Source organism: Aegilops tauschii, chromosome 3, assembly GCF_002575655.3.
Source record: "Aegilops tauschii subsp. strangulata cultivar AL8/78 chromosome 3, Aet v6.0, whole genome shotgun sequence".
Taxonomy (NCBI): Eukaryota; Viridiplantae; Streptophyta; class Magnoliopsida; order Poales; family Poaceae; genus Aegilops; species Aegilops tauschii.
The window spans coordinates 59,881,293-59,907,578 of NC_053037.3; the positions used below are offsets into that span (position 1 = coordinate 59,881,293).

The 26,286-nt window shown below is 48.3% G+C and overlaps 2 protein-coding genes and 1 long non-coding RNA gene across 3 annotated transcripts; 1 reads left to right on the forward strand and 2 right to left on the reverse strand.

Annotated features, from left to right (window-relative positions):
• Positions 1 to 674: 674 nt before the first annotated feature.
• On the reverse strand, positions 675 to 2,978 carry LOC141020926 (uncharacterized). The gene is made up of 3 exons (XM_073495897.1): positions 2,435 to 2,978; positions 2,283 to 2,347; positions 675 to 2,174 (listed from the first exon to the last, which is right to left on the reverse strand). Exons 2-3 carry the CDS (start codon positions 2,314 to 2,316, stop codon positions 859 to 861), a joined length of 1,350 nt encoding a protein of 449 aa, XP_073351998.1. The 5' UTR covers positions 2,317 to 2,347; positions 2,435 to 2,978; the 3' UTR covers positions 675 to 858.
• Positions 2,979 to 8,303: 5,325 nt separating this feature from the next.
• Positions 8,304 to 9,877, reverse strand: LOC109756005 (transcription factor bHLH30). The gene is made up of 3 exons (XM_020314876.4): positions 9,745 to 9,877; positions 9,372 to 9,665; positions 8,304 to 9,026 (listed from the first exon to the last, which is right to left on the reverse strand). The coding sequence occupies exons 2-3, from the start codon at positions 9,645 to 9,647 to the stop codon at positions 8,523 to 8,525; spliced, it is 780 nt and encodes a 259-aa protein (XP_020170465.1). The 5' UTR covers positions 9,648 to 9,665; positions 9,745 to 9,877; the 3' UTR covers positions 8,304 to 8,522.
• Positions 9,878 to 15,164: 5,287 nt separating this feature from the next.
• LOC141042267 (uncharacterized) lies at positions 15,165 to 22,815 on the forward strand. The gene is made up of 2 exons (XR_012204281.1): positions 15,165 to 15,420; positions 22,159 to 22,815. It is a non-coding gene; the product is annotated as an uncharacterized lncRNA (long non-coding RNA).
• The last annotated feature ends 3,471 nt before the right edge of the window (positions 22,816 to 26,286 follow it).

The window sequence follows — 26,286 nt, forward strand, 5'->3', positions numbered from 1 at the left end:
TGGCAAGTGCACTCATGCAACTCAGTATTTACCACATGCCTCTTGCCACTCTTTGTATCTCTAACTTCAGCACCCCACAAGGAAGATTTCTCAACAGATAGATGTGAAAGATTTCTACTCCTGTTGACCACCTGTTGTGCCACTGCTGGAAGCTTGTCCCCTTCCAAAATATTAGCAATTTTTCCTCTCAACTCCCAGAAACGCATGATCATGATCCTTATTTGGTCCACCATGTCATGCACAGGCAAGTCTTTGTTGTTAAAACTTTCTGCCAAGTTGTTATTGATATGATCACATTTTATGGCAGTATTAAAACCTGATCTATACCACAACAGAGAATGGTGTGTGTTCAACCATGAAGCAAATTCATTATCACTACATGATGCCAATATCTTACCAAGGTGATAGGAATGTGTCTGTCTGGTGTAGGATCTTGCTGCTGGCCACATGCGCCCAAATTCATCTCCTCTGAATTTTTTTATCAGATTCATCCACATATGTCCAAAGCACTCCCTCTGCTCAGCATGGGGGAAAACATTTTTTTACTGCATTTTCCAACCCTTTACATGCATCTGTGTGGATGGCCAAAGGAGAAACTGGCCCTATGCATCTTTTCAGTTGCATCATGAACCATATCCATGATGCCTCTGTCTCTGATTGAAACATTCCTATTGCAATTGGGAACATCCAGTTGTGTCCATCTAGAGCATTGCATGCAGCCAACTGACCATTCCACTTTCCAGTCAAAAAAGATGAGTCTATGCTCAAATATGGACGACAACCTGCTTTGAATCCATCTATGCAAGGCTTCAAACACATAAAAAACTTGCTGAATAAAACCTTGCCATCCTCTGTTACCTATGTATCTATCTCCACCACACTTCCAGGTGATCTCTTCTCCACCTCTGCTTTAAAACTATACAACATCCTAAATGTATTTGCCCAGTCACCATACAATGATTTCATGGCCCTTTGTTTTGCTTTCCACACTGTGGTATATTGCAGCTGGATGGGGTACAGCTTCTCCAAGTCAACTTTAAGCCTCTTTGCAGTAGTGTTTGGAGTCTTGGCTAAAATAGGAGTAATCTTCTCTGTAACCCAAAGCTGTGATGTCATCTTTGAAACTCTCTGTAAAGTGGTCATACATGTATGCTGGTGTGGTATTTGATTTACCCTTACTGTACTTCCATCAGGTTGTAGTCTGGCAGACAAGTACCATTTGCAAGGATTGCCACCACCATCATAACCTTTGCACCGAGCATAAAATTTATTTCGATCAGTCCACATAGTCTTGGCATCAAACTCTTTTTTCACTGCATAGGTCCTGAAAGACATCCTAAACTCCTTCATGCTTGGCCACAACTTTCCCACCTCAATAACTGGGTTCTCTTTGTCATACAAACAAACCAGCTCATTATCATCTGCATCATCCACATCATCTGCAGCCTCTCTCATCAGCTCTTCTTCATCCTCATTTGCATTTCTAGGGCATGTGTTACCATCAGCAGGCAAAGAACTGTCATCCTTCTCCTTATCTTTGTCATCAACTTGAATGCCAAACATTTCGGCCATATCAATGTCAGATATTGGTGTAATGACCAAATCTGTTTTTTCATTCAACTCTACTACATTCCAGTCAACAACAATCTTCCTAGCACCATGGGTTCCCTCCTCTCCATCTACATCAATCCCTGTATCTTCAGCTACTACAGTCGGTTCAGTCAACAATGCCAACATCTTCTTTTGTGAAACCCACTCATTATCTTCCACCTGTGCAGCCATCTTTGATGGCACATAACCAACTCTGGAATGAGTTTGCAGATCAATTAGCTCAGCATAAAATGTTACTTGTTTGCTTGCCCACCCTTCTTGCTGATCAATTTCAGCAACCATGGATTCTCCATCTTCAATTCTCACATATTCACCATTATAGTTATCGAAACGTTGCAGAGATACCTCTTGTTCTGGACCCCAAACAATACTCTCCCCAATTCTCTCCACCAAACTGCCCACGGCCTTCTCCTTCATGCTCTCCAATTCCTGGGGATCAACATCTGCAAATTCGACATCCAACCTCACGGTGGTATCTCTATCAATGTCTTGGACACTGCCATCACTGAGCTTGGCTTTACAGGGAAAAAGTTTCACTATAATTGCGAATGTGGTGGCTGAACCTGAACCTCCCCTCTTTTGTCAATGGCAGGCAGCCGCAGCAGTGTAAGCGACAGTCACTACCAAATCGAGTTCGATAACAGCTAAAATAGAAAAGAGGGCGGCATTACCGATTTGAAGCACTGTCTCCTCGCTCCATCTCATTCAGCCCCCGCGCTCCTATCCAATCGAGATTCTAAAACGCCAAGAAACAGGGGCAGCATGAGGCCACAAATTTATCCAAAATTCTGGGGAATGGGACTAGAGTTTGGAAAATACTCACTCGCAATAGCCGCTGCCGAGAAAGGCACTCCACCACCGGGCGGGCCGCGGAGAAGAAACAGCCCCCGGATCCAATCGAGATTCTAAATCGCCAAGAAACAGAGGGGCAGCATGAGGCCACAGATCCCCCAAAATTCTGGGAAGTGGGACTAGGGTTTCGGGCTCACTCGCAACAGCTCTGCCGCTACCGAGAAATGCGCTCCACCACCGCGGAGAAGAAATCGCTGCCGGAGAAGATGCTTACGGCGGCGCCGCTCGCCCAGTCCAGCACGGGCGAGTCAAGCACGGTCACACAGTCACCGGTCGAGTCGTGGACGGTTGACTCTTGACTACGTGGCCCTAGGTGGACCTCACCAGTCAGAGCACATAACCCCCGGTGTCCTAACCAAACCTCAGCCTAACTAACAGCCAACTAGCCGCGTAAACGGGTTGTCTTGCTTGAGCTATTTCTGCGCTGGGAGACGTCGCATGAGAGCCATTACAACCAACGACGTCGCATGAGAGACAATTCAACTCAAAGATGTCGCATGGGAGCTATTTGCCCCTTCTGTCGCCGGCTGCGTGGGTTGGAGAGGATTGGGATGCTTCGGATGAGAATCTGCCCGGCTTTGTTGGTGCCGACGACGCGTCGCCTGTGGGCGTTGTTCTCCTCGCTGGAGGGTCATTGTGGAGCTCTCCCCCCTTCTCCACCCCGAGTCATGTCCTTCGTGCGAAAGCCCAAGACTCCGTTGGAGTCGGGCGACGGCGTCGCTTCAACGTCGCTCCCCCCTTGAGGGCGTTGCCTTGAAGGTCATGGTCTCCTACGCGCCTCCCCAAGGGCTGGACGAGCACAACATCGCGGTCGGCAGGTGCTCGACCGGCGGTGTGAGGTTGGTGTGGCGTTGCGACGTGTGTGACAACGACTATGGTGGCGAGCAAAGCCGAGTCGCGGCATGTCCTTCTGATGCCGACAGTCCGGTGCGTCAATGGGGGCGTCTATGCTGATTTCTGGCTGTGACAGAGAAGTTGAAGCTGTGGGCGGCGGGGCCACTGCGGCAACAATGACTCCATGAGGACGGTGTTTAGTAGGCGGTGCTCTCCGGATGTTGCGCTGGACTAGGTCGGTGCGAGGCTTGCAACTTTCTTTGTGAAACTCGTTAGCAAAATCGAAGATGCCTTGTTCTCGATGCTTTGGTCGACTGTTTGGCGTTTGTGGCCAGGTCGTCCGCGTGTCCCCCTTGTGGGGTTTGTAATCTAGGTTTTCGCCCGGTTTTTCTCTAATTAACCGGGCAACTCTTTTCTTCTTAATCAATGAAAATGGTAAATCTTTTGCCTCTTTAAAAAAAACAAGTTCATCACCAGGTTATGAAAAAAATTCTGTTTTTGCCATGACCTGAAGGGATACAGTTATTAAGTTGCCATATACTTATGTATCAAATGAAAAATGCCATGTTGACTGCTTGAAATTTGAAAAGCCACTAGTTGTACCTCATATAATCCCTGCTGTGCTAAAATCAACTGGTGACAAAGGCCGTGTTGATTGCTCAACTCAACTGATGAAAAAAAAATAAACAGAAAAAAGCTTCAGAAGAGAGCATGTTGAAGAAATCCTGTTGTGCTAAAAATGGCGACGCCGATCCCCAGCCTCCTCCCAGTGCCCCTAGCCGAGAAAGAACTCCTCCTCGCCCCCTCATCGAGGCCCGCCTCCCCCCGCGGCGGCCACCCGCACGCTTCTCGAAAGCAGCTGATTGATATGACAGCAGCGGGCCCTGCGAAGGTCGATGAAGACGAAGATGGGCGCCCTCGAGGCCGCTTACACGCCGCCACGCCGTGGGGGCGCACCCGTTGGCCAGCAGCACCTCCACACATGTCGGTGCCTCCTCATCGGAGCAGTGTGTGCTATTCCGATGACCACCTGCCTCAGGAATGGACGGTGGCGAGCGGGAGAGCGCGCGACACATAGCCGCGAGCTCGTGCAACCCCCGCACCACCTCGACGTCCCTCCGTGCAGTCCGCCGGTGAGAGGAGCGGGCGTGGCTGCTAGAAATCTTTCGCTCGCCCCACACCGCCGTCCCCCTACACGAACTCGCCGCCGAGCACCCACCTCCAATGACGCACGAAGGAAGAAGGCTACCCCGCGAAGAGAACCTCGGCCGGTCGCCTCTCTCTCTCTCTCTCTTTCGTGTAAACGTCAGAAGACAGTCAGGTGATTTTTTTTTGAGGCCAGTCGATTCTTGAACCGTCGGATGGGAAATCAATGGCCCAGAGTCTTTTTTCAACCTCTGGACATATCTCCTTCCTTGAGCCGCCAGTCATCACTGGCCTAACCGCCGGGCCCCGCCGCCCGCGGCCCGCGGCGCTCCCGCGTCGCCTCGTCACCCCGCCCTCCTCGGAACCACCTCCCACCGCCGGTCCTCTGCCGCCCTGGCCATCCCTCTAGGGCCCCTCGCACTGAGCTTTTTCTTCGGCGAACCCCCACACCACCGCCCCCACCATCGCCGCCACCACCGCCCTCACCCTAAACCCTAAGATAGACACTGGGGTGATGACGGCGGCCCCTTCCTTCTCCCAGCGAGTCCCCCCTTCTCCTTCCTGCTTCTTCCTTCATTCAAAAATCGATTGACGCTGAATTCGAATCAGCTGGCTGATGTGTAGCTAAACTGAAAGGAATAAGGTCGCGACTTCGTCAACTCTACTCGTTCGCTGGGGCTCACTCCGTAGCAAACGAGAAAGAAAAGCTGACATGGCTAGTTCATCTGCTTCAAGGTTCGTGAATCCAATCTAACGGCTGATACAAATTTGTGGGGAACATGAAAAATCCAACATTTCCCAGGTAAATATTCGAAACAAACTGTATGGAAGCAAATCCCATGCATGAAAACACAAAGCATGGCGCCCAATCAAAAATGCTAGACGTACAGTCTTTTACAGGGTCCTTTCAAACTTTCCAAATACATCCCCTGATTTGAATGGAAGTGGGCCCGTGCCTCTATTAATAACCAATTAAAAACTATCACAACACTCTGTAATCCCCTCATCCCTGTAACATCCTGTACGTGTAGCAAAGCTCGCGCCCAATATACGCCCTGATTTATAGGAGTAGTAGTTACGTACTTCTTCCGTTCTAAAATAAATGATCTAACTTTATATTAACTCTAGTTGGGTCATTTATTTTGGAACGGAGGGAATAGTAAACAAATTGATCGCATTTGGTGCAGAGTCACGCCCGCATGCGGCTCCCGGCCGGGTTCCTTCGCAGGATGTCAAAGACTCAAAGCCCAAACGCGCCGCCTTGGCCCGCGACCGCCAGCGCCGCCGGCCGGAACGGGCAACCGGCGGCTGGGCGTCTCTCCCCACGGACATACTCGGCCTCGTCGCCGACCTGGTCCTTGACGCCGCGGATTACGTGGCCTTCCGCGCCGTCTGCTCCGGCTGGCGCGCCAGCACGCCCACGCCGCGCGAGCGCGACCCGGCCCTGCGCGACCCGCGCCTCTGGCCCCGGGACTGGGTGGCGCTCTGCGACGGCGACGCGGTCCGCCCGGAGGACGCGCGGGAGATCGCCCTGCTCCACACGCGCACGGGCAGGCGAGTCCGCATCCGCCTGCCGGGGCTACGGGGCTACCGGATCGTCGGCTTCAGCGACGGCCTCCTCGTCCTCCTGCGCAAGAGCACCACCGCGCTCCGCGTGCTTCACCCCTTGACGCTCGTCGCCGTCGACTTCCCGTCCCTCGCAACCGTGTACCACGAGGAGGTCGCTGACATGGGCTCTCTCCGGGACATGAAGGCTGCCGTATGCAGCAGCAGCAGCAGCAGGGAGCCGTCAACGAGCTCGATCGCGGCCGTGGTCCTGTTCCCCAACGCCAACGGAAATGTGGTGGTCGCCGCTGACGGCGGCAAGGACCATTGGGAGGTCCTCCACCGCCGCCACGAGAAGCTCTCTATCCGGAACACCTTGCTCTTCCAAGGGAGGCTCTATGCCACCACTTTCCACCCGCCGTCACCGGAGATTGTGCAGCTGTACCCTCCCGGACCAACACTCGATAACATGGTCGCCACGGTGCCGGGAGCCGTGCGCTATTCGCGCTACAGTGACACCCTCCACCTTGTGGAGTCCGCCGGACGGATGCTGCTCGTCGTCCGGCATGTCATCGTCCGGGCAAGCACAACCAAGCGTCAACTGCTGACCTTTGCGATCTACTCGGTGGACTTCGACGACGAGGACAACAACGGCCGCCCGACGCTGACGCCGGTGAGCGGCCTCGGCGACCGCGCGCTGTTTCTCGGCGACGGCGGGTGCCTGTCCGTCTCGGCAAGGGGCCTCCCTTCGCTGAGCAGCGACTCCATCTACTTCTCCACGCCATTCTACCCTCTTCAAGTGCGCTCGGTGGCGGCCGCCGACCCCGGCCGTTGGAGGCGGTCCGAGGAGTTGGCGACGCAACGCCAGATACACGACAGGAAGGAGAGGATCCGACCCTCGGTGCGCCCCTTCACCATTGCCGACCATCTCCTCACCTTCTGCCACCCTCGTGAATGGACCAAAGGGCTCATGTTCCACGAGTACCATGTCATACCTGAATCTTTCAAGGAACTGAGGAAGAAGATCAGGGCGAAAGACTCCGCAGCTGCGGGTTCCACTCATCCCCAGCAATATCAAGTAAGCTAGCGCTACAAATTCCAGGATGCAATAATATGAGATTGCTTCGTACCATATTTGATTTGTGTCTTCCTCCAGGACAAGATGTCTCCTTAAATGCTACTCCCTCTGTAAATTTTTATAAGACATTTTAGTTCATTACAGAGGTATAGTAACTAATTTTGCCTATCATATACGCTTACATCCCACATTTTAATTGGATTTGGGATAGTACTTGCCAACAAAAACTTAAGTTTTTCTTTTCATACATGATCAACTAGGCACTACAAATCAAATCTCCTTCACTGCAAGAGTTTTGTCATTCATATATACAGTTGTGTCTTGCCTAATTGCGCTCCTCGAGCCTCAAGTCCAGTTCATGTAAATACACTGCTGTTGCTACTTCTCATGGTTATTGTACATAGATGTTCTTAGTTCAGGAACGGGTACCTGTATATTACTTCAACAAATCTGAAATTCATCAAAAGGCCAGCAATTGCTGGATCCTTCCAAAAAAAAAATCTGTAATTAGCTAGCTAAAGACACTCTTGATTTTGGCACATCCAACCGGCAACTGTGTACCTTTATACATCTAGGCATCTAGCTGCTTTTAGACAGAAGTTTCAGGCTTGCTGTGCTTTTCAAAAGCAAAAGTTAGGCATTAGTAAGAAGAAGAAAGCTGTGCTTCTAGAATCTGAAGAAGATTGAATGATGTGGTAAAGTAGGGTAAGCATAAGGGAGTAATTCAGTGGGGCCCAAGTTACCAAGTTTTTTTTGTTGGCAAACAAAGTTACCAAGTATAACGGGGTAATTGAATGCTGCCTACAATTTTTGCATGTCAATATATTATAAAGAGGATTTCAATAGTCTGTTTTGTGCTTGTAAATTTTCATGGGAAAATGTTTTTTTTTTGCCCCATGAAGCTTCAGTGCTCTTTAGAGCACAAAACCTTTTCTGGAGGTGCTAAAATGCTCTATTTTGTTTGAAAACTTACATGGTGTAAAAACCTTGAAAACTCAGAATTTTTTTCATTTGAAAGTACTCCCTCTGTAAAGAAATATTAGACCGTTTAGATCACTCTTTAATGATCTAAACGCTCTTATATTTCTTTACGGGGAGTATTATTTTACTCCGTTGCTAGTAGCACCCGGCGAGCAGGAAAACTCGCTGATACCTAACATGACAAACTAATCATGGGGAGTATATGAGACACACGTATATCAATGAGGAGGTGCTGCATAGAGCCACTGCTGAATCGTCAAACTAATCATGTGACCCTGCGTCATCAATTCATTATCTAGGATTTCTGCAATCTGAATGTCGGCAGCCATGCTGCATCAGGCACACAGTGTAAACCCTGTTGCAATGATATCTATCCTGGAGTGACTGCATCTATCTATCTTATCTTACAGCACTAACGGCAGTCCCAACCTCAAATCTGGCACACAAAAATATACTCCAGAAGTATAGTTCTCATCTATATGGACATGATTGAGTAATGCGACTCAAGAATCCTCTGCCTCTTGCTCTGCAACTGGAGCGGACTGCCGCTGCCGCTGCTACCACCACACACCAGCTCTGGAGAAGCGACCTTGGCCAGAGCCAGCCTCACAGCCTCCTTCAGAGAAATCAGTCCAGCACGACCTGCACTGCCTCCCTCCTCTTCCTCCTTGCAGAGTGTGAAGACATGCTGCACCCTTCCTCCTAGGGAGGTCACCTCAGCTCTCACCGTCCTCAGCCTCAGGCCATGGAGCGCCTGGATGAGCCCGGCGACGAGGTCCGGCCGGTCGTCGCAGCTGACAGACACCTTCATGTACAGGCGTCTATCGTCGTCGTCGGTGTCCCCGGTGCAGCAGAATTCCACAGAGACCACGTCGGCTTCCGGCGGGACGGCCGGCGTTAGCTGTGCGGCCTCGCTTGCTCTCCTCTTGAGGTGCCTCACTTGGTCCACCACCCTGGCCAGCAAGGCGGCCTTGTCCATCTGCACAAGGGAAGATAAGAGACATTTTTCTGACAAGTCACATAATAGCAGTGTACCGCAGTGCCCTACTTTGTCTTATCATAGATGGAATTGCAGGGCTAAAAGTCTGATGAAATGTGAACACTTGCGCGAGTTTTCAATGTTCTTCTTCATAAAGCTCATGTCTGATGCTGACATAAAGGTCGATCAGAGTTGTTTGAAGAGAGACTTCTTAATGCAAAGTTAGTTTCTACTACCAGAAAATCTGATCAGCTAACGACAATAATTATGTGCAGCTGAGCTTTGTTTGGTTAATGCCTCACAGCACTGAAATGGTGGAATGGCTAAGATATTGTTGCCTCAAACCTGCTTGGTATCAGGGATCATCTTCCTGAGCGCGGCAAGATGAGCGTTGATCCTCACCCGACGCCGGCGCTCGGCCTCACTGTGGACCTTCAGGGCCCTTGCCTCCGTCGCGGTCCTTCCCGACCCTGTCGACGCCTCCGGCGGCCCAGCCGGTGGCGCCGAGGTGGTCTGCCGGGGCAGCAGGGCCCGGGCTCCGTACACCGTAGGATCGCAGTCATCGTAGAGCTCATTCTCTCCTTGGGGAGATTGGCATGGAGCTGCCATCAAGCCAAGCATCTTTACAGCCTCTGGACACTGCAAGAACAAGGAGGAACGTGAACTTCTGAAGATGGAGAAGTGGGAGTGAGACGAAGCGAGTGGATAGGAGGCTCACAATAATTAGTGCGGCGGCGTCTTGTCATCTCATTCTCTTCATATATAGGATGGATATATAGGACGGTAGGAGGAGGCAGATGATGAGGTTGTCTGTGAGAGATGACCGCCCTACATAAATACGCATCTCTTTTCTCACATGTGGTGAGTAGTGAGTACCCCACTATGGGGATATATAATATAGGGGAAATTTGGCTGTTTGGATTGGCATGGATTTGGCCAATGGGTGAGGTGGCGTTTATGAGTGTGTCATGAGTCGGATATATGTGGAAAGAATCATGCCATACCAAACCCTTGTGAATGTATTGATTATACTGTAGTGTAGTATCTATGCAGCACAGCAGCCTGTGTGCATAGATGGTTGTCACTTTCAGTGAAATTTCAGGGAAATTTTGGGAAGTTTCAGTTATTTTAGTAGGTGCCAAAATGTTTCCGCAATTTTTAAATAAATATAAAAATAAATCGAAAAAAGTGGCTCTCCAGATATTCCTGGAACCAAACAAAACCTGATACTGACTTGGTTGACTGGAATATGATCCTTGGCGCAGTGCCTCTGAGGGCGAGAGGCAGCGACGGACGGCGACGACGCCTACTGTTGGGTAAGGGAAGTCATCAGCAGCAGTGTCGGGCTTGGCCTCTTGCAACCACGCTGGCTGCCCTGCCTCTCCTTCCACATCTGACCAGCAACTTCATTCACACTGTTCTGCTCAAACTTGGTAATTTTCCGATCGACGCCATTTCTCGACTGCCTGTGATCAGAACATGTGATGTGAAAGTCAGGAAATGAAACAGTTTTCCCTTTGACTTATGAACAGACGAACAGGGCCGCCTCTTTCACGACTGCACTTTCATTACATATATTTTTGTACAGAAGAGAAGGGCACGAAGATTACAATTTGCCAAAGCTGATTACACCCTAACACTCACTTTGCATAACCCTTTTGTAGATGTTCTTTTGGACAACCGTTTGTTTCCTCTTTATTTTACGTCCGTGGTATATAACTAACTAATGTACTGCTCATGCAACACAGATAATTGATCTAGTGCAATTCAATTAGGTACACGGGGAGTACTATCTTAGTCATATATACAAATTTCAAGCATTATTGAGGAAATCTTTAACGGATAGTTAATCGGTTGGTTGGCGGGTAGAGGATTAATAGGCTAATCGTCCAATTAATTAATTAGTCCGATGATTTATCAGTCTATCGACTATTCGGTGACCCTACAAGTAGGAATTAATTGGCAAGTTAACTGGTTAATCGGCTGAATTTTTGAATAGGGATTTCAAGTATCATCCGTGTTAGCGTCCCACTTCCAGAGGCAGCATGAAAGGGATCGAGGAAGAGAGCCGAGGGTTGGAAAGAAGAGCTTGGTGCCGGTTTCAACCGTGATCCACTAGAACAGCTAATTCTCAGAAATTCTATATATCGTTCTTTTTTTTTTCTTGAGCAACTTCTATATATCATTCTTCTTTTAGGGAACTTCATATATCGTTCTATGCTATTGTTATGAGCACAATCGTCTACAACATTTCAAAGAGGGCCGGCCCATTAATCCCTCCACCTGTTTGTCATACACGGGAAGGCTCAGAAGATTCCATCCGGTTTTGGGGAGCTTCCGGGACAATTTTTTCTCCTTTCTTTATTTCTCTATCGGTTTTCTGATTCATTCAAGTGGTTTTCCTTTTTTTCTCTTTCATTTATTTTCTGTTTTCCCTGTTTTTTCTTACTTTTTATTAAATTTCACAAATTTCAAAAAATGTTTAAAATCTTCAAAAAAATGTTTCAAATATAAAAAAACTGCCGGTGTTTTCAAATTTTGTTTGTATTTTTCTAAAAATGCTTGAAATTTGAAAATGTTCATGTTTGGAATTTAAACAATCACAATTTCAGGAGAATGTTCATAAATTTCAAAAATTGTTCACATACTCAGACAATTCTTTCGGGATCCCAAAATTTGTTCACTTACATAAAAGTTGTTCGTTTTTAATTCACATTTTTTAAAAAATTAATGATTTTTTCCGCAATCTGCGATCAATTTTCCAATCCGTGAAAAATTCGGAATTAAGTGAAATTTGTGACCATTTTTTGTATACATGAACTTTTTTTCAAATTCCTGAACATTTCACAATTCTTCATGAACATATTTTGACTAGCGAATATTTTTTGCATTTGTAAATTTTTTTGCCTTCAATTCATGAACAATTTTTAAATTCATGAACAGTTTTTAATTATACGTGAACATTTTTTGGATTCACAATCAGTTTTTGAATTTGTGAACACTTATTAAATTCGTGAACATTGTTTGGATTCATTAACATTATGTTTTTAAATTCGCCAACATCTTTTCAAAACCCAGTTGGAATATATAAAAGTCACACACTAAAATATTGAAAGAACGCTGCCGCCAGTGGCTGGCCCAAGTCGCTCATGTCCGGTTTTGTTCAAGCTCGTGAACCTTCTAGAAAGTTCCCAAACTGAGTTTTCTAAAATGTTCATGATTTTATAAAAAAAACTGTGAATATGAAAAATATTCATGATTTTAGAAAATGTTCATGGATTTTAAAGATGTTCTTAAAATGAAAAGGAATAAGCATGAAAAATAATAATAAACTAGCATGAAAAATAAAAAGGAAAAAGAAATTGAAAAAAAACAAAAAAATATAAAAGAAAGAAAAACCAAGGATAGAAAATAAAGAAAAAACCAGTTCAAATAGGGAGTCTGCCGTACAAGCCTCCTTGGGATGGCGCAATATGAAATTTAGCGACGCACGCATATCCGTTTAGTCTCTATCCAAAGATCGACGCTCCAAATAGGAGCCGCGATTACTTATAAGCAGTCGCCTTGGGGTGGTGCACGTCTGGCCCGACCCATGTGTTGCCTAGGGGCAACCCCAACTATGAGCAAGGGTTAGGGCAGGTTCCTAATATAACATCCCTCCCTCCTTGAACCCAGCCCATCCCCAAGCCGACGCCACTGATAACCGCTCGGATCCCATTGCACTTGATGTTTCCAGACTTGGTCGGAGTCGCGGTGGTACCACAGACGGGGTAGACTTCAACAAGGTAGTAGTAATCATGGCCGACGGAGACCCGGTTGAAGGAGCCGTCGATGAAGTGGTCGACATTAGCATAGTCTTAGTCGAAGCCGAGGTCATACTTTGGTCGAAGAAGACGACAACAACAATGACATCCCTCCCTCCTTTAAAATGATCCTTATTATTTCCTATTTACTGTCGGGGGGGAGGGGGGGGATCAGAGGTTCAGACGCCCGTAAACCTCCCCCTCTGTTTCTTTCCAGTTTGTGAAATTTTGGACATCCAGATCTGTTTGGACAAATTTGGTGACCATCATTGGATGACAAAAATGTTTGATCTGTATAGTTTAGACATTTAGGGGCGATTTGGTACCACCGCAAATGAAAAAATTAAATGGAAAACACAAAACTAAAGAAAAAATAAAAATAAAACAAAAATCCCCAAACCTTTTAGTACCGGTTGGCCCCCGGCGCTGGCTCGTGCCACGTGGTGGCCCTTTAGTCCCAACCCTTTAGTGCCGGTTATAGAACCGGCACTAAAAAGACTTACGAACCGATGCTAAAGCCCGGTTATGCACTAGGGATGAGAGGGTCCAACTCCCGGCGGCGGTTACCGCCCTCGTCAGGCGGCCGACCTGCCCCTCCAGACCACGAGCCTTTCTTCCAATACCGCCTTCTGCGCCTCCGAGGAGTTCACTAGGCCCGCTTCGGTGAGCACAGCCTTTCCCCTCGTCGCAGTTGCAGGGTGCTCCTCCGGCGGCAGCGGCATGCATGACGAGTCCAGCAAATGCGAGGGCAGACAGCACGGAGACAATGCCCGCACGAGATGCCATTGAAACCCCCTGAAACCTGACACCCAATTCAAAGACCCAAATCACATACCAAAGAAACAAATCTAGTGCTTTTTCTCCGTCATCAAAGATCAATTGATGCATCATATCAGATCTACAAGCTCCGTCATCAGTATAAAAATCCCACCCGAAATCTAGCTCTTTCTTTTTTATGAAAAACAGTGAGCGAGCGAAAATACAACCCATTAACGGTGGCGCAAGGGGCCATCTCTGGCGATAGCCACGTCATCGCACATACGACAAAAAAAAACAGCAGGTGGAGCGCGAAGGGCTACGCAGGCGCACGTATTGGGCGGAAAAGATCGTCTCGCATTCTCTCCCACGCACGCGACCTTCTCTCGTTCCACGCGCCAACGCAGCCGCCGCCTCCTCTGCTCCTTTCTCTCTGGATCGCCAGATCTGGGACGCCACCGGGAGGAGATCAGAGAGGCCGCGGCAGAAGCACCATTCTCGACGAGATCCTGCACTCAGCGCCGCTACCGCCCTTTTCTCTTGTTTACATACGCAGCGATTTCTGTGTTTCCTTTCCAACGAAGGCAGCTCCGCATCAGGCTGCACACGCACATCTTCGTCTCCACCTCTCCCCCACATGCCACCGCCTCCTCTCTCTCAACGCCGCCAGCCGCAGCCGCCTCTTCTTCCTCTCTCTCTCTCTCTCTGCTTGTCCTTGTCTCCCCCCTCGCTGAACAAGGCGCACACGAGCGGCGGTGGCAGCAGATCTGTGAGAAACATGGAAAAGGCAGGAGGTGGAAGTCCTCGCGGGAGTCATCGTCCATGAAGAACTGGATCGGAAGCAGTTCGCGGCATGTACGTCCCCGGCCAGCCGCCGGAGTCCCTCTGTCTGCTATGTGTGATAGCTTTACTCGCTATCTGTTCTATTTGCAGGAGGAGGCCAAGGGCCGGGAAGCGGTGGCACCGGCGACTGGCAAACCTCATCGGCTACTGCTGCGACGGGGTCGAGCACCTGCTCTTCGCTGAGTTCATGCCCAACGACACCCTCGCCAAGCACCTCTTCCACTATTCCACTATGTCACCGGCCTGCTCTCCCTCCCCTGCACCAGGCTCTTCGACCGGCTCCTTCGCACCGCCTTCCACTTCAAAGTTCAAACAGCTCAAAGACAAGGTAAGTCTTTTAGTTTGTTCTGGTGTGATGCCATGGTGTGCGCATGAGGCGCTCGACTAATTGACAATTGACCTCTTATTGCTACGTAGAAATTCAAGCGTTCTGTGCCTCTTTGAGGTATTTTTGGCTGTACCAAATTTCTGAAGAGGGATGACACATTCAGAATTTCAGATAGACTTGTGTCTTTTTGGTTGTAATGGCATATGCTTGCTACAATCTTTACTGACAATGAGCAGTTGGATTGGATGCAGCTACACTCTTTATTAATGCAAGAAACAAAAGAGCTATCTGAACTTGCCAATCATCACACATATAGATGTTCCATACTTGTAGCAGATGTTCTTTGCTGCGATGTGTGTCACTAAACTTAGCACCAACCATGGAACAAGCTGCTAAACCGAACTCATCATCTGCATTTGCTAGGCCTCATTTTATAGAACAAGAAACCGGCAGCAGTCAGAAAATTACATGCTTATAGTATGTACTAACAGTTGAAAACATATGCAGTTTGACTATGTATATGATCCTCCTGTTTACTTATTTATTTATTGTCTCAAATGTAAATCTGTGAGGTTCACCCTGGCCGTTGTCAAGTCCTGACCATGGCCACACTGCAGAAACATCAAATTCTGTTGATGTCGATTTTATTGATGATAAATGTCAGGTATAATCTTCTATCTCCTTTTCAGTTACATGTATGTGTGTCTTTATGTTCCGTGTTTCAAATTAAAGCATACATCTTTCCCTTTTGTGAGTCTCAAGTGAGCTTCTACGGGTATTCTCCAATTATACACCTACTGGCTATATATTTCCCTACCATGTTGCTTTTCCACCTCAAATACCGAACTGAATATTTATGTTTGTTAGAAGCTTATGTATGATCAGACCTGAGACCTTAAGTCCAAAATCACTGATGTGCCACCCCTGACCATGGTGTGTCCATGAAGGGCTAGGAATTTATGTTCTAATGTGATCTATTTGATCTGTAGCCAGACGAAATGCCGGCATGCCTGTGCAGGTTGCCACTGAGCACTCTTAATTTGGACAAGCTTCTTGAAACGATTGTAGACTACTTTATCTGTTGACTACATTGTTTAATCTTTTTTTTGAGCTTATATAATAGTTTCCGTCTCAGCTATTGGCACTACAAGATATCCTAATATATAATGTTTTGCCTGCCAGAAATATTGATGATATTATTGATTACAGTAACAAAAAAAACTCTTACCTATCCCTTATTCTATATATCTGATTTGGATTATTTGAGGAAGTAAACATTGGAAACGCAGTTTAGTTAATATTGGGTTCATTTCTTTGGAGCGCTAAGCCATGTATTTGCAATTTTAGTAACAGACTTAGTTTGTGTAAAAGAGATAAGCGTTTGCTAGCTTTTTAGGCATTAAAGAAAAACAATGAATCCCTTGCTACATATGCTAGGGTGATGTCCAGGTAAGGCCTTGGCTTCCTTTGTAAAGAAGCGAGTAGCCATTCTACTTTTGTGTAAGCTGAACATATGTTTTGATGTATTTCTTCAGTGAATAACACCAGATTTCCGTAGACTTGGCCTATTTATATTGTGATATATTTACATAATGCATTCACCAAGTAAATCACAAAGTATGATTCTATACTGGAAAGGAACCGCTCAAATCTGATGTCCATCAAATACTTGGGTCAATTGGTGCCTGTTCTTTGTTGCCCTCAGTGTGTTTTAGTTATGATTTTGCACCTTATTGTGTTTGATAATCTAGGTAGATTGATTATGCTCCTCGGTCATGGTATGTCTGACTGTAGGTGCTTCATGGTTTATAGATTAATGCCTCTAGAAATAACGAACTTGTTGAGTGAATTTGGATCAGTAAATGTGACTGATGAACAAAGACCGCAAAGAAAGTATGATATTTGTCGTCTTATCAATCCATGTAATGTATTTATGAACATGTGTCATGTGGGGCCAGCCCTATAGGCGTAAGGGACCTGCACGGGCCGGCCCTGCACCTGCCTAAAGATATATCCTAGTTTAATTACAGTCTTTTTAGATTAGGAGTCTGGGTATTAGTTGGAAAGGTTTAGTCCCGAAGAAGGTTACCCTGCCAACACCCAATTGTAATAGGAGTCTTAGTCTGGTCTTGTAATTAGGCTATATATAGCCAGCCCTTGGATCAATAAACGCAAGCAGAATATCCTACAACCTCTCCTCCCTTGCTCCTGCGCCACGGCGCCCCTCCTCACCCCCTTCTCCAACCATAGGCAAGCGAGGGCCTCGCCCTCGTCCTCCTACCAACCACGACTACAACCTGCGCGGCAATCAGCCGGGCCGTGACAACTTGGTATCAGCTTCCTCGTCGATCCCAGCGGCCCTGTCTCCGCCACCGCCGCCGGCACCTCTACCGCAAACCCTAGCAGACCTCGCGACCAAACAGCACGAGGATCATGAGGCCGTGGTCGCCACTTTGAACAGCCTCTCGGAGGAGAACCACACTGCTCGGACAGAGCGCGCCGAGGACCGCGCCACCCTCCAGTCCATCGCCGCGACACTCAAAACCCTCCAGGACCAGCTGGCGGACACGTCACAGCAGCAGCGCGCGCAGAACCTGGCCCTCCTTTGGCTGGAAGGCAAGGGCACGCCTCAATTGGGTGGTACCGGGCTCCTGCGGCCCCCAGATGCGCCATCCCACATCGGGGCCCCGGCCGATCCAGGGGATAGGGCTCCGCGCCTCTACAAGATTGATTTTCCCCTCTTTGATGGGGCCAGCGATCCACGGCCGTGGCTGACACGTTGCAATCTCTTCTTCCTCGGGCAGCGAACGCCGGAGTCGGATAAGACTTGGCTCGCCTCATACCACCTCACCGATGTCGCAGCATTATGGTATGGCCACCTCGAGACTAAGCTGGGCCAGCGGCCGTCCTAGACCGAATTTCAAAAACTGATCGCCAACCACTTCGGACCGCCGACCCGCGCCAACCCCTTTGGCGAGCTGATCTCCACCCGCCGCTCCGGCACCGTGGCAGAATACTCCAAGCGCTTTCTAGAGAATCTCTCTCGGGTGCGCCCCATTGCTGACGACGATGAGCGGGATATCTTCACCAACAACTTGGGCGAGCCTATGAAAACTCAGGTCGAGATGCTGAAACCGGCGACTTTGGACGCAGCTATGGACTTAGCAATCTCCTTTGAGCACCTCAATACTATCACCAGCACCGCGACCACTCCGGGCCGGCCCAACCGTCCACTCCGCCCCATGGCTGCACCTACTCCGGCCTTGCCGGACTCCTCCAACTCCACGACCGCGCTCGTCTTTAAACGACTCACGCCCGCCGAGATGGATGAACGGCGCGCTAAGGGTCTCTGCTTCAATTGTGACGAGAAGTTCGCGCGGGACCATCACTGCAAACGGCTGTTCTAATATTCAATCCGCCGACGCCGAAGAGGAGTAGTTTGAGGATTTCCAGGAAGCACAAATCTCACTCTTGGCTGTTACCGGAATTCCCACCAGCGACACAATGCAGGTCACTCTTCGCATCGGGGACCGTGACTTGGTCGCCTTGCTTGATTCAGGCAGCACTCATAACTTCATCCATGAAGAGTTGGCCACCATCGTCGGGCTGCCTTTCTCCTCCAATCGTCGTTTGGGAGTCACGGTCGCTAATGGCAATAAGGTGACCTGTCGGGGACTCCTTCAGCAGGCTGCGATCACCATTGACAAGGAGCGTTTTGTTGTTGATCTGCATGCCATTCCATTGGGCGGGTTCGACATCGTCCTCGGTACACGATTCCTCAAAACTCTTGGGCTAATTCTCTGGGATTTCACTACGCAGTGGATGTCGTTTTGGCACTCGGATCACCGTGTGGAGTGGTCGGGCCTCGGCTCCCTCGGACGTCCTGCCCACCTACACTCGTGCGAAGGCAAGGAACTTCTGGACAGCCTGCTGGCCACTTTCACCGATGTTTTCGTCGACCCACAGGGCCTGCCGCCGCAGCGCGCACATGACCATCATATTCATCTTATTCCTGGGACACCGCCGGTTGCTGTCCGTCCCTACCGCTACCCAACGATTCAAAAAGATGAACTAGAGCGCCAATGTTCAGAGATGCTAGCTCGCGGTCTGATCCGTCCTAGTTCTTCTGCATTTTCATCCCCCGTTCTACTCGTCAGAAAGGCCGGCGGGACTTGGCGTTTCTGTATCGACTACCGTGATCTCAACCTTGTCACCATCAAGGACAAGTTTCCAATTCCTGTTGTCGATGAACTTCTGGATGAACTCAAGGGCGCCCGCTTTTTCACCAAACTGGATCTCCGGTCGGGTTACCACCAGGTTCGGATGGCCCTTGAGGATATCCACAAGACGGCCTCCGCACACATGAGGGCCTCTTTGAGTTTGTAGTGATGGCCTTTGGTTTGACAAATGCCCCAGCGACGTTCCAAGCACTCATGAACGACGTCCTCTGTCCCTACCTTTGTCGGTTTGTGCTTGTGTTCTTTGATGATATCTTGATCTACAGCTCGTCCTGGTCGGATCACCTACGTCATGTTAAGCTCGTTTTGGAGGCTATGCGCACACATCAACTGTTTCTCAAGCGCTCCAAGTGTTCCTTTGGGGAGGAAACCATGGCTTATCTGGGACACGTCATCTCCACTGCAGGAGTTGCCATGGACAGCGACAAGGTTCTTGCCGTGGTAGACTGGCCGGTTCCGCGCACCGTCCGCGCTGTGCGTGGTTTCTTAGGACTGGCAGGATACTACCGCAAGTTCATCCGGGATTTTGGCACCATTGCAGCTCCCCTCACGGCACTCCTCAAGAAAGACGGATTTCTTTGGACGCCTGCAGCGACTATTGCCTTTGAAGCCCTCAAGAAAGCTCTTACCACAGCCCCTGTGCTTCAGCTGCCGGATTTTGCTGTTTCATTCATTGTGGAGTGTGATGCATCTGGATCTGGTTTCGGGACAGTCCTGCATCAAGGTGGCGGCCCCATTGCCTATTTCAGCAAAACCATCGCTCCGTGTCATGCTTCTCTCGCCGCTTATGAGCGGGAGCTCATTGGTCTGGTGCACGCCGTGCGCCACTGGCGGCCCTATCTTTGGGGACGTGCGTTCGTCGTCAAAACTGACCACTACAGCCTAAAGTTTTTGCTGGACCAACGCCTCGCTACCATTCCACAACATCATTGGGTGGGCAAACTGTTGGGGTTCGACTTCACGGTGGAATATAAACCAGGTCGCCAAAACATCGTCGCCGATGCTCTTTCTCGCCGTGATGCTCCTGCCGGCCAGGCACTTGCCATATCCGGGCCTTCTTTTGATCTGTTTGAAGCTCTCTGCCAGGCTGCACACACGGACCCGGCGCTTGTCACTTTCCGGGAACAACCAGAATCTGGTAAGTTAGGACAGCCTTGGGCTCTTGTTGATGGTGTTGTTGCCTTCCAACAGCGGGCTTATGTACCACCCGTGTCGCTGCTGCTCGGGGAGGTCCTGGCTGCAGCCCATGATGCGGGCCATGAAGGTATCCAGAAGTCACTTCATCGTCTTCGCCGGGATTTCCATCTGCCGCAAGCAAGGGCCGCACTTCAGCAGTATATTCGTGCTTGTCAGGTTTGTCAACGCAACAAGACGGGGCAGCTTCATCCAGCCGGCTTATTGCAGCCCTTGACAGTGCCCTCTCGTGTCTGGGAAGACATCTCCATGGATTTCATTGAGGCACTTCCGAAGGTGGGCGGCAAAAGTGTGATACTGACCGTTGTGGACCGTTTCTCCAAGTATGCGCATTTCATCCCCTTGGCGCATCCGTACACTGCGGAGTCTGTTGCTAAAGCCTTCTTCTCCAACATTGTCCGACTTCATGGGTTTCCCACATCCATCGTTTCGGACAGGGATGTGGTTTTCACTTCGGGCTTTTGGAAGGCTCTGTTTGCCGCCGTGGGGACACACTTGCACATGAGTTCGGCCTTCCATCCGCAGTCTGATGGGCAATCTGAGGCTGTCAATTGCGTCATCACCATGTACCTCCGTTGCATAACCAGGGATCGCCCACGGCAGTGGCTCCAATGGTTGCCTTGGGCAGAGTACTGCTACAACACTTTGTACCACTCAGCGTTGAAGGACACGCCTTTCAGGGTGGTTTATGGATGGGATCCCCCCTCATTCCGGGACTATACGCCGGGCGAGATTCGCAATCAGGCGGTGGAACGGCAGATCGTCGACCGCGATCAGTTCTTACACGACATCCGTGAGTGTCTCCTTCAGGCAGCACAACAGTACAAGCATTACTATGATGATAAGCATCGGGCCCTTTCTTTTGATGTTGGAGAGTGGGTTTGGCTCCGTCTTCAGCACCGGTCGGCGCCGTTCCTTGGAGTAGGCGCCAAAGGGAAATTGGCTCCCAAATATTATGGGCCTTTCAAAGTCCTCACTAAAATTGATATGGTTCCTTACCGTTTGGAGCTGCCCCCACGCGCCCGCATTCACAATGTTTTCCATGTCGGGGTCCTGAAGAAGTACCATGGCCCACCGCCGGAAGTTCCGCCGATGCTTCCACCTCTGTTTCAGGGTCGAGTACATCCAACCCCTGTCCAAGCATTGCGTGCTCGTATAGCCCGCGGTATCCAGGAGGTGCTCATTCACTGGGAGGGCCAGCCGGCGTCTGCTGCTTCATGGGAGGATGTTACAACCTTCCGCGAACGTTATCCAAGCTTCCAGCTCGAGGACGAGCTGTTTCAGAATGGAGGGGGAGATGTCATGTGGGGCCAGCCCTATAGGCGTAAGGGACTTGCACGGGCCGGCCCTGCACCTGCCTAAAGATATGTCCTAGTTTAATTACAGTCTTTTTAGATTAGGAGTCTGGGTATTAGTTGGAAAGGTTTAGTCCCGAAAAAGGTTATCCTGCCAACACCCAATTGTAATAGGAGTCTTAGTCTGCTCTTGTAATTAGGCTATATATAGCCAGCCCTTGGATCAATAAACGCAAGCAGAATATCCTACAACCTCTCCTCCCTTGCTCCTGCGCCACGGCGCCCCTCCTCACCCCCTTCTCCAACCATAGGCAAGCGAGGGCCTTGCCCTCGTCCTCCTACCAACCACGACTACAACCTGCACGGCAATCAGCCGGGCCGTGACAACATGTTTTAAAAAATAGTCTTGGTGTAAAGTGCAAATTGGTTTCCATCTAATGGCAGATCTCTCTCCCTTTTTCATCTCTGTTTTGTAGATGACAGAGCAATCTATCTTACATACACACGCTGAAATTGATTCTGTTGAAAGCTTATTTACATTTTTTCTTATTGATCCATCAACAAGTAGCTGTAATGAATATTTTATATTGCTACATCCAAGAGAGCAAGAGATCCAAATGTTATAGCACACCCATATTGATGTACATGAGTGAGACTGATGACTAAATATGACAGATGAATGTGCGGAGACAAGATAAACGCGCACAAGCCCGCCTCAGGAGGCGCCATCAGGTGGCGCCCTAGCCTCTAGTTGAATATACAAGCTCGGAGGAAACTTGAACGATGCGAGGTAGATAAGATGAGGTTGAGGCGTTGAGATTATTACCTCTGTCCGTCGTCCTCTTCCTGTTGATCCCGATCCTCTTCCTGCTGCAAAGGAGAAAAGAAGATACATTAAGCTATCAGTGTCAAGATATTGAGAGATATGAGGGGTGGTGAGCTAGCAGATCGAGAAGTTTTCGCAGACGGGAGGCGCATGGTATGAGGGTACACCTTGTTGCCTAGTGCGCCGTTTGCAAGAATGAAGCTGGCTGGCTCGTGCGTCTATGCAAGGCGGCCTATAGGGGCCTGAGGTGGACACTTTTGCTCCTCCTCAATGATGAGCACACACCTCGGTTGGCTCAGCCCCGGCCCTTTGATCTGAAACTGAAACTTCAACCACTAATTGGTTCTTTGAATAAGTACTTTACATCGGTGACAATGCAATTCTTTCATTGACCAGTCGCTTTGATCTGTTAGTTTCATTTTGCTATCTTTTTAGTATTATTGTTGTCGATGCACTCGGTTCGAATTTAGTTATTATTGTTATCGAAGGAGTCAGTTGAATTATTATAGTCAAATTTTAAAGGTTTGAAGTTACATAGGGCCCATGTCGCCGAGTTCGCCTAGGGCCGACCCTGGTTGGCTGACCGCATGCCTTGCCACGTAGCCTTGAAAAATATCTACATATATATAATATATACTTGGTGATGAAAAATTAACACTTTCTAAAACAATATTGGTACGCACGATACCAACATGGTATGTACTTTGAAATCTATCCTACTTCAGCGGTCCGTAGAAGTGCTAGGGTTAAACTTAAGAAAAAATAGAAGTGCTAGGGTTAAGCTTAAGAAAAAATTCCATGATGATCTATGAAAGGAATCTTTTGGAATAGTAGAGGTCTAGCTGACTTGGCAAAAAGAAGGTTCTTGGCAGAGACAACGATAGAGCAAAAACTAGATTTCATTGCTCTACTTGAAACAGGGCAAGATAATTTCACCTCACAGTTCCTTGGAACTTCATTCGGAGGAATTGATTTTGATTGGCACTGTTTATCTCCTAGAGGAAGATCCGGTGGGATATTACTAGGAATTAGATGCGAAACGCTTGAGGTAATTAATGTGGTTCGGGGGGACTTTGCGGTAAAGTTTCGGGTGAGATCGAAATTGGATGGTTTTCGATGGATGGTTTTCGATGGTCTCTGGTAGCTGTATACGGGGCAGCACAACCCGAACTTAAACCAGATTTTTTAGCAGACTTGGTGCGGATTTGTGGGGACGAGACTCTCCCAATCCTAGTCCCGGGATTTTAACATAATTCAGAGGAGTGATGAAAAGAACAATGACAACTTTGATGGACGTTGGTCTATGATGTTTAACATGATTATTGAAAGTCTTAGTTTGAGAAAAATTGAGCTCACAGGTAGACAATATACATGGACAAATACGTTGCCCACTCCAACATATGAGAAATTGGATGGAGTGCTCGCTAGTGTGGAATGGGAACAGAAATAGCCAGTAGTGTCGGTTCATGCGATGCAGAGGGCGATCTCAGACCACACACCTTTACTAGTAGACTCGGAGACGCAACACATATTGCGAATAAGAACGCTTTCTCTTTCGAACTAGGCTGGTTCGAGAAAGAAAACTTCATGGAGATCATCGCACGCTAATGGGCAAAGCCTGTTAGTGGACGATCAAGTATTGAGAGATGGCAAAACAAAATTAGACATCCGAGACAATTTTTACGAGGTTGGGCCAGAAACAAGAGTGGGATTTACAGACAAGAAAAAGAGCGACTCACCCAATTAATAGATGCTCTAGATTTAAAAGCAGAAATAAACCTTCTTAATGTAGCTGAGCAGAGCTCAAAATCCAAAGTCGAGCAACGCTTACGAGCTATTCTTAGAGAAGAGGAGCTCAAATGGGCATTGCGTGCTAAGGTGCTTAAGGTTGTCGAAGGAGATGACAATACACAATTCTTTCACATGATTGCGAATGGGAAACATAGGAAGAAGAAAATAATACAGCTTGAACAGGACGAAGGGACAATTGTGGGTCATGAGAATCTAAAAGCTTATATCTCTAATTATTATAAACAACTTTTTGGGCCTCCGGAAGCAACAATCACAAAGGTTTCTGAAGCAATCAAAAAGGTTACAGCTAAATGTTCAATTTTTTTGATGGAAAGGCTTTCATGGCTAGCTTTATTAAATCAAATCACATTTACATCATCCGTTAGGAACTTAAGAATAAAACTAGGAGGGGTATCCAACCAAACAGACGGTGGATTATTCCTTCCAGAACTAGCTAGCTCATGGGCAACTGTATTAAACTCCCTATTACAGTGTTCAATATAAACCTTCCTGAAATCTTTCAGTAGACTTCGACACTCATTACAGTGTTCAGTATCCCCTAACGCTATGACCTAGGGTTCCCTAGTCCCCCCGGCGCGCCGCCGCCGTGGGTTTTCTCCTTCCCGCAGCCGTCGGGCCGCGTCCATCCGCGACACCCCCTGTCCCCAAGACCGTGCTCTGCACGCAGGCTTTGGGTTCGCTCTCGACTAACTCAGATCGGATCTCGTTTGGGTTCTGGAAACACGGGAGACCGCCGGCATGGCTTCTTCCATGGATGCAAGTGCTAGTAGAGGGAACGGGTCAGCTGATCCGAGCGTTCTTCTGGAAAGACTGCATCTAGAAGATGACGAACTTGACAACTTAGTCTGGGAGGATGAAGCAGAAGAACCTGAAGAGAAGCCCAAGTGGCTTGCGATTGCTAGGGTTCTAACAGGGAAATCCTTTGGCCAAGGTGCTCTGATCGCGGATATGAAGGCCGCATGGAACCCAGCACGTGAAGTGATCTGGCGCAGAATTAACTCCAACCTGTTCTCGGTGTAGTTCCAATGTCTGGCAGATTGGAACAAAGCAATGCATCAAGGACCATGGGATTTCAAGGGTATGGCCCTTGTGATTGCTGAGTATGACGGGTTTAAAAACCCAGAATCAGTGAAGCTTGATAGGATTGAAACCTGGTGTCAAATCCACAAACTCCCGGATATGGTGCTGAAGCGAGAGAGATTTGTGAAGTCCATGGCTGAGCGTATTGGTGAGGTATTTAGAACTACAAATAGTACTGCCTAATGGATTTGTGGGGGAGTTTGTAAGAGCACGGGTTCGGATAGATGTCAACAAGAAACTAACAAGGTTTGTGAGCTTTACTAAAGCGGGCGAAACGAACAACTGTTTCTCGGGCAGCTGTGCGTGTGGACACACCAACTTCACATGGAAAATGTATCTTCGAGTGATGATGGCAAGGAGAGGCAGTTCTGGTGTCTACCCTGTTCGTGTGTTCATAAGTCAAAGGGAAAACTGTTTCATTTCCTGACTTTCACATCACATGTTCTGATCACAGGCAATCGAGAAATGGCGTCGATCGGAAAAATTATCAAGTTTGAGCAGAAAAATTATCAAGTTTCAAACAACCGAGTTCAGGGACTGGACTCGCTGGAGAGCATGGCTAATAAGCCGCTAGAGGCGACACCACTCTGTTTGCGTAACACGATAATACCCGTGTCAGAACTCGCGTGAAATCTTCATGTGCATCTATTTTTTTGCGAGAAGATTTTCGATCTACTCATCTTCAATCATGGTTCATGTGCATCTAGTCTAACTTGTTTTCGGAACTTAGATTGAATAGTACTATTGACATCTATGATTTCAAAGAGAGGGACCCTCCGACGCCTGATCCTTGATCCTGAGGATCTGCTGTATCTTTGACGTCCTGCGCGCCTTCTGGATAGGCTAGCTAGTAAGCTAGAGTCGCCTTTTCCTTTTGAATTTTTTTATAAATCTATCATGGGAAACGGCTGCACTTCAATTATATTTTTTTGTAGGGAAAAAGGGCACGAAGATTACAAACTGGAAAAGCTGATTGCACTCCGATCACTTTGCAAAACCCTTTTGTAGCTGTTCTTTTGGACAACCCTTTGTTTCCTCTTTATTTTATGTCTGTTGTATCACTAGTGTACTGCTCATGCAACATC

Excerpts from the sequence above, each read along its gene's own strand:
- LOC141020926 (XM_073495897.1), bottom strand. The coding sequence starts at position 2,316 with ATGAGATGGAGCGAGGAGACAGTGCTTCAAATCG. Across the intron at positions 2,175-2,282 it reads GGAGACAGTGCTTCAAATCG|GTTCAGCCACCACATTCGCA; the intron begins GTAATGCCGCCC and ends GGGGAGGTTCAG.
- LOC109756005 (XM_020314876.4), bottom strand. The coding sequence starts at position 9,647 with ATGCTTGGCTTGATGGCAGCTCCATGCCAATCTCCCCAAGGAGAGAAT. Across the intron at positions 9,027-9,371 it reads TGATCCCTGATACCAAGCAG|ATGGACAAGGCCGCCTTGCT; the intron begins GTTTGAGGCAAC and ends TCCCTTGTGCAG.